Source organism: Struthio camelus, chromosome Z (assembly GCF_040807025.1).
Source record: "Struthio camelus isolate bStrCam1 chromosome Z, bStrCam1.hap1, whole genome shotgun sequence".
In the NCBI taxonomy this organism is placed as follows: Eukaryota; Metazoa; Chordata; class Aves; order Struthioniformes; family Struthionidae; genus Struthio; species Struthio camelus.
In genome coordinates this window covers 73,892,450-73,906,586 of record NC_090982.1, presented here as the reverse complement: position 1 = coordinate 73,906,586, position 14,137 = coordinate 73,892,450, and the positions used below count along the sequence as shown (strand labels likewise).

Below are 14,137 nucleotides of genomic sequence, written 5' to 3'. Positions count from 1 at the left end.
GAGAGAAACAAAGCCACCCACACTACACACAATGAAACTGAAAGGAGCCTAGCAGAGGCTTATGAACAGGCATTGGCTAATAGAAAATAATTGGCGGATTTGCAAACTGTAGGAGCATGCTGACAATTAACTACATAAAAAATGATACAAAACAGAAAGAACTGGCTTGTTATTTAGCCTCTATGCTTTGACAGTGACTATGACTCCCCTACATATGTGCTCTATTCTTTTCCTTCCCCTTTAGCCCCTTTAGGCTGGAGACCAAGGCAGCTAAGCAATGTATTGTTCTTTAATGTTGAGTTCTCTTGAGGGCTGCATCCTGTTGTATTTGGTTCTAGTTAAGCAAAACACACTAAGTACATGAGTTCCAATTCCCACTTTTGATGCTATTCTAGTGATGTAGAAGGGTTTAAATAGAAAATGAAAGGGACGCTTTTTACAACTTCTTTTACACAGAAAGAACATAAGGGCCTTTAACAGAAAACGTAATTTTTAAGCACTGAAATCTTTTTGCAATCAATACAGAGTCTGAAGTCAAGCATACACCAAAGATAAAAAGGATGAGATTAAACCTTTACTAAGAATTTATCCAGGTTCCTGAACTACCTGAAGCTGAAGACTGTATTCTAAATTGGACAAGGATAAATAATACTTCTCACCTATCCTTGCCTGGATTACAAAACAAAGAGCTTACTTTGAACTTCTTCCTGATTTCCTGTTCTTTCTTTTCTTTTTCCTTCAGTTCTTTCTTCTCTTGGTCTATTCTTTTCTTTTCTTCCTTGTCTCGCTTCTTCTCTTTTTCTGTTGATGTAGATCTAAAAACGCATTGCCAGGACTGAATATAGGGGTCAGTAGCAGTGAAACATCTCTCACTAGAGCTTCGTACCAAGGTCAACAAAGAACTATATGTGATGGGAAAAGATTTCTCCCAGTGATATCAAAGATAAGTATTTTATACCCCAATGTGGCCAGTTGGCAACAGAGGAAAGAGCCCCACATCCCCTTCTCTTAGTCTACATACGTAATTTAAATGGGCTATCCTCAAGATGACGGTATGCCAGAGGGTTCTCTGAAAGTAAGAGACTGGCTCTGCAAGTACATGTCCAAACACCTCTGAGCTAATTTTAGCAAACAACCTTGGAAAATGATAGCAGTCTAGGTGTTGCGGCACTGGCTGCAGGTGCTAAATATTTACTGGGGCCATCGGTGGTGACTGATGCAGCCTGAACTGAAGCCTGAGCAGCCACAAATGGACTGCTGTTTTAAACCTAACTGAAAGCTATTCCAGCTATGCTTATACAAGTGGCAGCCACTCTTCTGTACCACATCATTAATGTGCCTAACGTGCCTGCTGTGTCTTAGATACCGGGTGATACTGAGATGCAGGCCCTGGGATGTAATTAGGGCTATAGCTAAGCTATGCAGGTTGCTGCCAACAGTTTCTCTGGAAGAACGATGCTTTACGAACCCTATGGAACCGATCTGAGTATGGCTCCTTCCTCTTCCATTTTTGGTCCTTCTGCTAAACTGATACGCTCAAGTTCAAAAATTATAGTGAATGAGGTTTGCTTGTTTCAGTTGTTTCGTTTCTAAATTATCCATGTTCAGAGGGAATTCAACAATAAATTATTGTTGAAGGTCATTTTACATCAGAAACAAGGTATCATGGTGTAGGAATTTTAGATTATTTGTGCCAAAGGAATGAGTGCTTTGCTTTGTGTCTTGTCATACATGGAATCCCACACATTTAGATTTCAGCAGGTTGAGAGACTGAAAGTGGGGGGCTAAAGGCAAAAGACAGTGAGCAGGGCTCACATTTTGCCTCTGTATACATCCCAGGGGGCTCAGACCATGAGAAACGTAAATCCAGCAACTTTTAGGAGTTCTAAGTACATTTACCCGGAAAACAAGAGGAACAACCACAACTAAATAGTCTGTCTGGGGCTACAGTATCTAGGGGCTGAACTTCTTTTTCCTCACAGGCTGTAATTCCAAATAGTGATTCAGATATGTTCCTAAAATCAGAAGTCAGACTCTTCTGTTACCTAGATCACAGTAATTACATGATTTTATCACAAGAGGTTTTCCACCCCAGGGCATATCATATCTAAGTGGGAAATAACCTGTGAACAACCTGACTTTCTCTAGTTAAAATAGATGAACAAATTAATGCCTGGCAGGGACTTCAGTGGAATCAAACTTCTGTGTTAAATGAAGTGCCTTTGTTAGCAAGCCTTTGGTAATAATGATATAGCAGGCTATACCGTTTAAAATTACTACCTGATGTTATTTATGTCTTCATACATCTCTTCAGCACTTTCTTGGCCCTATAAGAAAAATGCAGTTTTCAATGGCCTAAATGCATTTGGAACGACATGAAGAAAATGGACCTGCTATGTAAACTTCACATAAACTATATAAAAACATTTACAGCAAAATGTAGATACAAATTCATTTAATCTTTCCAAAATCAAGTTTCTGCACTATTTAAACCCACTAAACGTCAGTTCTGACATTGTTTTTATCACACCACAAGTATAAATTTCCAGATTGTTACCATCACACTAGCAAAGTGTTTAATCCAAAGTGGATGTTTTGGCTGCAGTGTTAGTTCTGGAAAGACTGTATCTGCACTGATGATTGTACTGCAACAAAGAGATGACAGGGTTAGCAGTAGGCAAAATGGAATGCTAGGGATCTAAATGGGACTCAGATTTAGGGTCCCAAAGACTGTCTGAGCCCTCGTACAGGCAGGTACTTAAAGATACCAAGACAAACCTGTGCTTACTTGAAACCAGTGAATTATCACTGGAATAAAATAGGACCCTTGTTTCTGGAAAATTCTGGCGAAATAAAAGGTCAGTGGGAATAGAATGGCTTAAAATCAGTTTTTAGTGTCTAGCCAGCTTTAATAGCTAGTTCCAGTTTGCTGTGCTTACCCAGTTTTATTTTTGTCCTTCACAGTAAGTGCTTCTGCAATTTACTGGTAATATACTGGATTCATTCTGCAATGAATTTTCTAAACCATTGAAACGATTTTACTAAATTTGTAAATTTGTAAATTTGTACTAAAAATGATAAGTTCTTCAATTTATCACTTACCCCTTCTGTATTTCCATGACCTATGACCAAAAGTAAAAACAAGGTATTAATTTTTGCTATAGAGAAAACAATTAATTCTAGTGCTAACTATTTACAAAATGCTAATAACACAGGTGATATTAACTATCGCCTGTAATATATGCCGAGTCCTGCTTTAATGTGTCCATTTATACAAGGAAATAATTGTTAAAACCCTAGTAAATCATAGCAGACCACATAAAATTTGCTTGCATCAGACCCACAGTTGAATAAGGAGGCCAAGGGTGCATCTGCTAAGCCAGGCTCTACCCTGGACTGCAGAAGAGACTCTGTGAAGCTGCTGCTTCCTCCTCGCTCTGCAGGTAGTTGGGCTGGAAAAGAGCTTGGGCTCAGTTTCAGCTCCACAGCCCACGTTGCTGTACAGTGAGGATGGCTAGTACACTAAATGATGTATATTGTGCCTGGCACAGACTGATTCCTCCCTAGGAGAGATCAGAAGGCTGACTGAAATTCTTTGTGTCACAGTCTGCTTCTCTGGCTGCTCCTGGCACAACACAGCTACTCACTGCCTCTTATTCAAGGCAGATCACAAAGCGATGTTAAAAGCACAATCAACAAATTATTTTTTTATCAAGTACAAAAAAATGCCTGTTCCATCAGAGCACAGAACTTTTTAACTCTTAGCAGCATTCATTTTGAATCAGATTTGAAAATCTGGTAATTTAACGCATGCTGGTATATTTCCAACCAAAAGGGGGGGGGGGGAAATAGAGAAGATACTTAAAGCACTTCCTGAGAGTCTGTCATATTAATTATAGAACAGTTAGTGTTATGAGACAACCTTCTTTACCCATGAGACTGCAGTACCAGCATAATTAGTTACACAAGTCACTTATGAATACAATATGCTTTTGCTTATCTTATAAATATGGTATGCTTACAGCTTTGTGTATCTATTGTTAATTAAAACGTACCCATCTTATTCTGGGAATCAAATTCAACATCATCGTAATTTTCTTCATTGTCTGGACTTCTGTAAATATGAAAAAGGGAACATGTGAAACCTGTGAAGATGGTTTCTATGATAGCGTTTCATTTACCACTGCTTTGGTGCTTTTTTCAGTTATTTTCGACAATGGCTGGGCAGTCTGTTGAGTTCTATATGCTATTTAAGTACTCTTGAGATTCTCTAAATTGTTCTTCCTGACAGTGACTTGATATTTTACACAGGGAAACTTTGATCCTGAGTATCAAAGAAGAAAACAAATAAGCCAAAGGTGCTCAGATACCATGGAGATGAGTGTGGTATGAAAAATACAATAGACAGATGGGCAGACTGAATGGAAAGAATCTGTTGGGCTTTTTAACCATCTTTGCAGGTGCAGGCTTCTTACACAATACATAAGCAGAACACCAGACTTTTGCACAATGTTATATATAACTAGAAGACTTGCTCCTTGACTTACACAGTGTAAAGTCTAAACAAGGGACAACAGAAACAATAGCAGAAGGTTAGGCTGGGTAGAAGGGCTCTGATGTTAGATTTAAAACTTCTTGAACTGAGAGGAGCAAGAAATTGAAAATTTAACTAAACATAAAATTATAGATTTTTAAATTTATAATAATTATAAGAAAACTAGGGCTGAAAGGCATTACCAAGGAAGTATAATCTAAGACAGGACTTGAAAGGGGAAAGCAATCTTTTTAAAAATTAAAAAAGCCCTGAAATAGAAAGGGAGAAAGAAAAGGTGTCAGCATCAAGGCACGCGTTGTCAGCAGAGGGAGAGGCCCAGAGGCCTCTTCTGTTGATGAAGCAACAGCGGAGCAAAACGGCAAGCTAGAGGTAAGTGCTGCACGTTCTTGAAGGCAAAGAGAGAAAGCCTGGGTCTTAAGCGTTTGGCAAGGCGCGTAGCCAGGGGCGCTTCTCCAGGCGCCGCGGGAGCTGCCTTACGTTACCTGCGCTCTGGCCACTAGATGGGGCAGTACCCGCAGTTTCCCAGGAGCCGCCCCCCGAGCTGGGGCGCGTAAGGCGCTTTCAGAGGGGCCGTTTCCTAGAGCTCGGACCACAGCAGCATGTTTAGACTGACGTTGTCACCTCATCAGTACCAAAATACAGTATGTGTGGCCGCACAAAACTCTCTAATGTCTGAAATAGTCTCTCCGCAGTCTATATGCAGTGAGGGCACAGAAAGCTGCTCATTATTAAGGCTCAACTTGTTCCTGGTCACTTTTCACACTTGTCCTCCAGGCTTTTAACTCTTTGTTGCTGGAGAGTTTGCCTTTTGTGCACTGCTTTTTGAAGAAGGATAAAGAAAGGAGACCAACGAGGGCTGTAACAACGGCTTCAAATGTTATGGTAACAGGCCCCGACTCATCTCAGGGTGGTTTCACAACCAATGCCTTCCTTCCTCAGGCTTGCAAAGCTGTTTCCTGCATAGTGGGGTATCCACTGATAGACTTGACTCCCCTGACGCCTTCTCCCAGAAAAGTGCTGGAAAGGTTCAGTTATTGCTACAACTGATTTTCAACACAGCTAGGAAGTCTTTGTAACCCTCTGGAGTATAAAAGCCAACAGAATCTACCTCCCCCCCTCCAAAATTAGTGCAGAGCAGAAGGACGTGTTCTCTTCCGTACTAGAGGTAAGAAGATTTAGGGCAACTATTAACTAGATGGAGGGTCCAATCTAATAAAAACTGATTCCAAACAGGCTAGGGCTGGTGTAGGATAAGCAAAGTGGTGTAAGAGCTGAACATAAGAAAACACGTCTTTACTGTGAGGATGATTGAACACTGAAAAATTGTCCAGAGAGGTTGTGGAGTCTCTGCCTTGGAGATACTCAAAAGCTGACTGGACACGGCCTTGGGACATGCTCTCGCTCACCCAGTTGAGCAGGGAGTTGGACTAGATGGTTTCCAGAGGTCCCTGCCAACCCCGACAGTTCTGTGATACTGTGATTCTGAGCTCATTCCCCCAGAAACCTGGGACGACAGTCTACCTGCTACTGCATGAGCAAAGAAATAGGCAGAAAAAAGTGAGAAAACAGGCTTGTAGATTTTTATGCTCACTTACGTTATTTCAGAGCTGGGCTTGCTGTTTCTGGGAGGCAGGCTTGGGGCCGCTGGGGCCTGCAGTGATGGGTGAGAGGCTGGTGGAGGAGGTGGTAACTGCATGGTAGAGTGTGGCTGCGGTACAGGTGGAGAGAGTGCTGCTGAGGAAGGCACTAGCTGTTTAAATCCTTCTTTTCTTGGGCCTGAAAATAACAAAACAGATTAATTTGTCAAGTAAACAGCTCAAGGGCAGAAGATAAAAACTCCCTGTATACATGAACACTCTCCATAGCAAATACATGTTGTCGAATCTATTGCTTAGATATATTTAGTGCCTTAACTTAGCAATGTCAAGAGCCTCTGCCTAGAAGACCTTACTGCTTGTGGCAGGCCTTGAAATTGTCTTTGCCAATACATGAAAAAGACATAAAAACATCAATTTATCCAGTGTATAAGCTCTCGTGGTTTAAAACTAAATTTCCATTTAATTCTGTAAATGTTTATAAAGACCAGCTGGAAAGTGTCACATGAGCACTGATACAGTCTTGCTGGAGATACCCTTGGTCAGAGACAGAGTTTAAAGGGAAGGAATGAGAGATGAAAAGGTATTTGGCATTGACTTAGAGCTGTACAGGTCTCTGTACATTGTCAAATATTTTTGTCATGTAAGTTGGAAAAGACTGGACTCAATTTTCTAGACTAGCAACCCCATATTAGAGAAGTGGCTGTCTGAGAAGCTACGCTCTCAATAAACAGGTGCAGCCTTAAAAACAAGATGATACAGTGCACCAGACACACAGAAGCCATAATTACATGTGTGGGCTGGTGTGCATGTGTACTTCACTGAATTCGTGCTCAGCGTATAAGCCACAGTGAAAACCATAGCAACGCTTACGTTCTGTTTCTCTGAGAGCTTGCATTCAGAGAAGTTATTCACATACCACTAAGTGAAATCAGTGCTTGGATGCACGGGTGTTAATCCTAGAATTCTGTTTTAAGTATCGCTAGTTGATTTCAAGCTACCTGGAAAGAATTCTCCCTAGCTGTTTGGTGGAAAGTCCAACAAAATCTAAGGGAGAGGAGGGGAGAGGAGTAAATGCACAGTTCAGTTAAACCAATAGTAGTCTGAAAGAACCCTGTTGTCTTCTGTAGATTTTTTTCAACTTCACACCTGCATAATGGAGATTACAATCTTGTCAAGCAAAATTCAACTTTACGCCATTAGAAAAAGTGGCTTAAACACAGAAGAAGAAAAAATATTTGGGAGTCTGAAATTCCATGGTACAAATTCCACTATAGCTTGTACTGTCATAACTTTTCAAAACAATGAAGAAACTTTAATTTGTCCACGATGCATGTACAAAAATGTTAGGAATCTTATCACCTGTCCCTTTTGGGATAATAACCATTGTTTTTATTTTAATGTCTAATGAACAAGAAACACAATGCGGGACCAGAAGTTTCTCAGGGCCATGTCCAGTCAAGTTCTGAATATTTCCAGTGATGGAGATACTACAGCATCTCTGAGCAACGTGTCCCAGTGTTTGATCACCCTCATGGCACTTACTTTTTCCTTATCTCTAAGAATAGGAGTGTCAAACAACATACTCATACAGTGTATCAATCAGACCTACAAGGCCTAAAAACAGCAGCTGTCTACTGCCATCCAGTTATTGAAAGTTCCCAACATCTATCTTTCATGCGCTCTCTATGCCCCTTACGCCAGTATCGAGGCAGCATAAAAGAGAAGAGGAGAGCAGGCTGGCTGATGTGCAGAAAAATAAAGAAGAAGAAAGCAAATTTTAACAGACATCAGAAAATTTTAACCCCCCAACAGACAGGAAGGGTTCAATGTGGGCATGAAGAAGCTAAAGGAGAAGTGATTTTTTGGGGTAGACAGGAAAGGGGAATCAATAACTATTGGAATGCATTTCTACCTGTCACACGGAAATCAAACCAAAATTCCCAAGTCTTGACATTTTTCTGCTTACTAACAGCTCTGAAGTCTGTGGATAAATTGGATTTCATGGCTGCCTGGAGTAACCTGTCAACATACATGTCAACAACAGTAAGTTTTAACCCTGGTAATCTACTTCATTACTTAAACAGCACAGTACTAGAATCCCAACCCTGCAGATTACACAGGTGAATTCATAGGTATTTTTGCTAAGGAACATTTGTTTTCCAAAATCAGACCCTTACAATTTAAGATAAGCCAAGATTCAATCTGCATGGTGTCACAGACTTTAAAGCCAAAGGTATCATTTTACTCAAAAGTATAATTCAAAAGCCATGTGAAATAATGCTTTCACTTAGTACTGAGACATGTACAGTAGGGATAATGTGTGCCAGCTGGAGAGAGCCCAAAGGAGAACAATCAGAATGATCAGAAGTCTCGAAAACCTTGTTTGATATCCTGGAGATATTGAACAAATTGTGATTGTTTAGGCAAAGAAGATAAAACTGAGGGAGAACAAAATATACACTTCATGGTTTCTGGTGAAGAAGAAAGCGATATATATTTTTTTCATGCCCACGGTGGAGAAAGGAAAAAGTAGGCAGTAATATGCGTTAGGAAGCGTTCTATAATTATGAGAGCAGCATTTCCAACACCTGAGGTCCATTTTGAACAAGTTGTAGAAACTTGTGGCAGAAATAAGCGCTAGTATAGTTGTTTTTACCCTGGGCATAGGGATGGACTAGATTACTTCTTTACATGCCTTCCAATGTCCTGTATTTTACAAGACATCACATTTAACACGCATGTTGAGCCCAATAGCTAAAGATCAACTAAGGCATAATTTTGACTAAAATTTGTCTTCTAGAAAGATATCCTACTTGTTGAGGAAAAAAAGGAGACTCTACCACTACAGTGTTTGTTTTATTAAGTAAGTTCCCTCACTGTGAAAATCTGCATCTTATTTTTTCCTTAGTCCTTTCTAAGGGTTCAGCTTCTGTTACTTTTATTTCTGACTTTGCTTACTAGAAAAGCCTTTCTATATCCACTGTTTTCTACCTATGAGATATTGATACCACTGAACTTAACTGATATCTCAAATTTCTTTTTGATAACTTTAAAAGACCGAACCTTTTAAGTCTCATTTTAAGGCATTTCTTTCCTCTCTCAACAAATCTGTAGCTATTTCTGTGCTCTATTCAGCTTTTCCAACCCTGTATAAAATCTGGCACTGGAATTCTATACAGCATGCACTTGTTTGGCACATGCAGTGATGAAAATTACAAGTTATTCTTCACCTGGCCATACCTCTACTGATTGCATCCAGGGGTTTCAGTATTTTCTCCAGCTGCTATCCTTCCTCCCTTTTTGGAAGTGCTGACAGATGAATATCAAGCTTAAGCTTGATAGCAAGCCATTAGCAAAAGGCTTTTGAAAAAAACTTTTTAACTGTTTCCTTAAGTTTCCTTAAGGATAAAGCTCCAAGAACTTAGAGATACAGGCTGGAAACCATCATGAATTAGATTCTTCCCTCACATCATTGCCCTGACTCAACTGCAGAGTTGTTTATCCAATGCCTGGATTTTTTCCAGAGCCATTGTACTACCTCATTTTGCAGGTATGTCTTCCATTTCTTGATTTGATGTGAATATTGGCATTTGAGTAAAGACACACTTTGTTTGAAAAGCCAAGTTTACAAATCTCTCTATATCACTGCCTGTCCTCATTTAACTCCTCACAGTCTTTATTTCATCCACAGACTTTATCAGCAGTAATCTCCTATTGTTCCAAGGCCACTGATAACAACGATGAATTGCACTGAAGAACTAAGCATCTATATGTAGCTGAATTCTTTCAATCATCAGACTTATATTCTAAACAAAGAATGAAGCCAGAAACACTCTGTTTTCATAAAAGCAATGTTAATTGGTTTTAATTATACTCTCAATTTTTTATGTTTTAATAGTGAATCCTATGTCCGTTTTTCCATTGTCTATAGGAATACAGGGACGTTGTCAGAGTGTGCAGGGATGCAACGAGGAAGGCTAAGGCCCAGTTGGAATTAAATCTGGCAAGAGATGTCAAGGACAACAAGAAGGGGTTCTTCAAATACATCAGTAGCAAAAGGAAGACTAGGGAAAACGTGGGCCCGCTGCTGAATGGGGCGGGTGCCCTGGTAACAAAGGAGATAGAGAAGGCAGAGTTATTGAATGCTGCCTTTGCTTCAGTCTTCACTGCTAAGGCCAGTCCTCAGGAATTCCAGACCTTGGAGACAAGAGAGGAAGGCTGGAGAAAGGAAGACTCTCCCTGGGTGGAGGAGGATCAGGTTAGAGATCTTTTGTCCAAACTTGACATCCATAAATCCATGGGCCCTGATGGGATGCACCCACGAGTGCTGAGGGAGCTGGCGGATGTTATCGCTAGGCCACTCTCCATCATCTTTGAAAGGTCCTGGAGATGAGGAGAGGTGCCTGAGGACTGGAAGAAAGCCAGTGTCACCCCAATCTTCAAAAAGGGCAAGAAGGAGGAGCCAGGAAACTCCCGGCCTGTCAGCCTCACCTCCATGCCTGGAAAGGTGATGGAACAGCTCCTCCTGGAGGTCATCACTAAGCATCTGGAGGACAAGAAGGTGATCAGGAGTAGTCAGCATGGATTCCCCAAAGGGAAATCATGCTTGACCAATCTGATAGCCTTCTATGATGGATGACTGGCTGGGTAGATGAGGGCAGAGCAGTGGATGTTGTCTGCCTGGACTTCAGCAAGGCTTTGGACACTGTCTCCCATCACATCCTCCTAGGGAAACTCAGGAAGTGTGGGCTAGACGAATGGACAGTGAGGTGGCTTGAGAACTGGCTGGATGGCTGAGCTCAGAGGGTTGTGGTGAATGGCGCAGAGTCAAGTTGGAGGCCTGTAGCTAGTGGTGTGCCCCAGGGGTCAGTCCTGGGTCCAGTCTTGTTCAATATATTCATCCATGACCTGGAGGAAGGGACAGAGTGCACCCTCAGCAAGTTTGCTGATGATACTAAACTGGGGGGAGAGGCTAACACACCAGAAGACTGTGCTGCCATTCAGAGGGACCTGGACAGGCTGGAGAGCTGGGTGGAGAGGAACCTCATGAAGTACAACAAAGGCAAGTGCAAGGTCCTGCACCTAGGCAGGAATAACGCCATGCAGCAGCACAGGCTAGGGGTTGACCTGCTGGAAAGTAGCTCTGCAGAGAAGGACCTGGGAGTGCTGGTAGACAACAAGTTAAACATGAGCCAGCAATGTGCCCCTGTGGCCAAGAAGGCCAATGGGATCCAGGGGTGCATTAGGCAGAGTGTTGCCAGCAGGTGGAGGGAGGTGATCCTGCCCCTCTATTCAGCCCTGGTGAGGCCTCCCCTGGAGTACTGTGTCCAGTTCTGGGCTCCCCAGGACAAGAGAGACATGGCGCTACTGGAGAGAGTCCAGCGGAGGACTACTAAGATGATTAGAGGGCTGGAGCACCTCTCCTATGAAGAAAGACTGCAAGAGCTGGGCCTATTCGGCCTGGAGAAGAGAAGATTGAGAGGGGATCTCATCAACGTGTGCAAGTATCTGAAAGGGGAGTGTCAAGAGGATGAGGCCAGCCTCTTCTCCGTGGTGCCCAGCAACAGGACAAGAGGCAATGGGCAGAAACTTAACCACAGGAAGTTCCACCTAAACCTGAGAAAAAACTTCTTCACTGTGAGGGTGACAGAGCATTGGAACAGGTTGCCCAGAGAGGTGGTGGAGTCTCCTTCGCTGGAGATATTCAAAAGACGTCTGGATGTGATTCTGGGCAATATGCTCTAGGTGACCCTGCTTGAACAGGGAGGTTGGACTAGATGATCTCCAGAGGTCCCATCCAACCTAAACGATTCTGTGATTCTGTGATTTATACGGTCATAAAACACTTGTGTATGTGCACAAAAATTGCATGCATAATTACATACATGTATTATACCATCATATATTATTACTTCATTGTGATTAGTCCACGGGACTGAGGAAAAATTCTGTCCAAGCCCATGTGCTTTGAGTTTCTTTCATCTGATCTCTTTTGAGAGGAGAGCCAGGCAATAGGAAACTAAGCCAGGAAAGGACACCAGATGCATTTTAGATTAAGGGCTTTTTTAAGGGCTGAAAAACCTGTCCCTTTTAACCTGTATACATTGCTAGAATCTGTCAATTACTAAAGGATCATCATATTAATGGAAACATTGTTCATTTGTTTTTTATTTTCTAACTAAAGTACTGTCTATTCCCTGCCTTTAGAGGTGTAATTGCCTACACTTACGCTAACTGAGCCTGCTGTAGCTGTAAAATACTTTAATCCTAATACTGAAAATAATGGGATGAGTCAGATAAGAAGGCAACAGTCAGTATGGAAAAGCTAGTATAATCAGGCTTATAGAGACAAAGCTATCACAATATTTCAATACTTTTTGTTTCCTGTTTTCCTGGAGCCTTTCATTTTGACCCCAGTTTTATCTTTTTTTGTCTATGTACTATGACGCTTAGTACTTCCAGTGAGAGCATAGGAAGGTTCTGTGCTGGTACTGGAACTGAAGTCAGCTCAGGACACTCATAATGAGAAGTCGCATTGAAACTACATCCTAGCTTCAAGCGCACCCAAAGCACTCTCACCACAGGAAACAGTGTTAAGGACCATGACTGTGCACTAGCCTTGGCCGCTAACCCCCTGGTTTCCAAATGGCCTCTTCTCCCTTCTTGGGACACCCAGCTTTTTCAGATTCTATGCTGCACTGAAGAAACAGATGCAGAAACTGAAGCTGTCAGCATAGAAAAGAAAGAATGAATGACAAGGAATGAGTTCCTCAAAACCTGTGCAGCTGTACAGGAGCTGAGAGAAACACGCTGCAGAAACTATCCATATAAAGTATCAAATACCACATTACACAGCTACTTGTGGTAACTTCTGTAATGATCCTCAGGGCTTTAGCGCTTGCATTATGAGCTGAGCACAAAACACTGCAAAGGCGGCTTGGGGAGCCTTCTCAAACAACTTCTACACATGCATCGACCAAAAGGTCACCTGTATTCCTGCAGAACAGTCATTCATCAGGAAGTTCAGGACACTGAAATTGTCTTGATATATAAGTTGTGAATTTGATCCTTGCCGTTCCTGGCTTGTGAAGGAGAAGTACCAATGCCTCCTCAGCAGTTAACACAACAAAGAACCCATCTTCCCTTTCTTGCCCAGATATTCTGTGTTCAACAGCCACTGGAGAAGTCAACCTGAATATAACAGTTCTCAGTAATTCCACACCTCTTTTGTGTGAATTCAAAGATAAACAAGTAAAAAGCCCAAGACAGGCTTAGCTATTTGGAACTCATGTACTGTATGGGGTCCCAAGCAAGTTTCAGGGCAAGATATGGAAAACATCCATTCTCATCGTACTAGAATCTTTGGTCGCTGTCATGAGGTGCTGTACTATGCTGTCCAGAGATGCTCATGCCTGAAATGTATGGCAAGGTCTGAAGGGAAATCCCAACAGTGCTTGGAGTACTTTCTGCAGGAATACATGCAACAAGCAGCACTAAGTTGTGATAGGAATCTGATGGGAAACTGTACTTTGGCCAGGACGGTCCTTTTCAAAATCATAACATAAATTGAACTCCTGTGCAAGGGTGATAGGAGCTCCAGTCTGACAAACCTGAAATGATACAGCTCTATTTATCCCCTCCCTAAATACAAGGGTGTCTCACTGCGTAGATGAGAAATTGACTCATAGATCGAGAATACTATCTAATTGTGAACCTCTGTAGAACAGCTGCAGTCAGAGAAAAAATATTTTTAAGCACTCATACCTACAGTTCAATGTCCTTTGGTTGAAGATGCAAACCCTGCTGATCAATTCAACCTATATTTCAAGAGTATTGATTCATTGGCACTAAGCTTTTACCTGGCAACAACCACAAATACAATTTCCATTATCTACCGTTAAGTAGGAAACTAACCCATCCCAGCAGATGATGACCTGGCTTTAGTTAGTCATATTTTTGTCACATCTTGGCTGGACTGCAGCAA

General features: G+C 41.7%; 1 protein-coding gene and 1 long non-coding RNA gene across 8 annotated transcripts in view; one reads left to right on the top strand and one right to left on the bottom strand.

Annotated features, from left to right (window-relative positions):
- The window catches only part of FYB1 (FYN binding protein 1), a 75,150-nt gene that overhangs the window by 20,901 nt on the left and 40,112 nt on the right, over positions 1 to 14,137 (bottom strand). For all 7 annotated transcript variants that reach the window (XM_009680661.2, XM_068927530.1, XM_009680664.2 and 4 more), the window contains 5 exons: positions 6,151 to 6,331; positions 4,056 to 4,114; positions 3,103 to 3,122; positions 2,281 to 2,327; positions 695 to 815 (listed from right to left, as the gene is read on the bottom strand). In XM_009680661.2, coding sequence (XP_009678956.2) covers positions 695 to 815; positions 2,281 to 2,327; positions 3,103 to 3,122; positions 4,056 to 4,114; positions 6,151 to 6,331 — 428 coding nt within the window. The remainder of the gene's footprint in view (positions 1 to 694; positions 816 to 2,280; positions 2,328 to 3,102; positions 3,123 to 4,055; positions 4,115 to 6,150; positions 6,332 to 14,137) is intronic.
- Positions 4,463 to 9,121, top strand: LOC138064537 (uncharacterized). Its single transcript, XR_011137793.1, has 3 exons — positions 4,463 to 4,924; positions 8,126 to 8,196; positions 8,954 to 9,121. It is a non-coding gene; the product is annotated as an uncharacterized lncRNA (long non-coding RNA).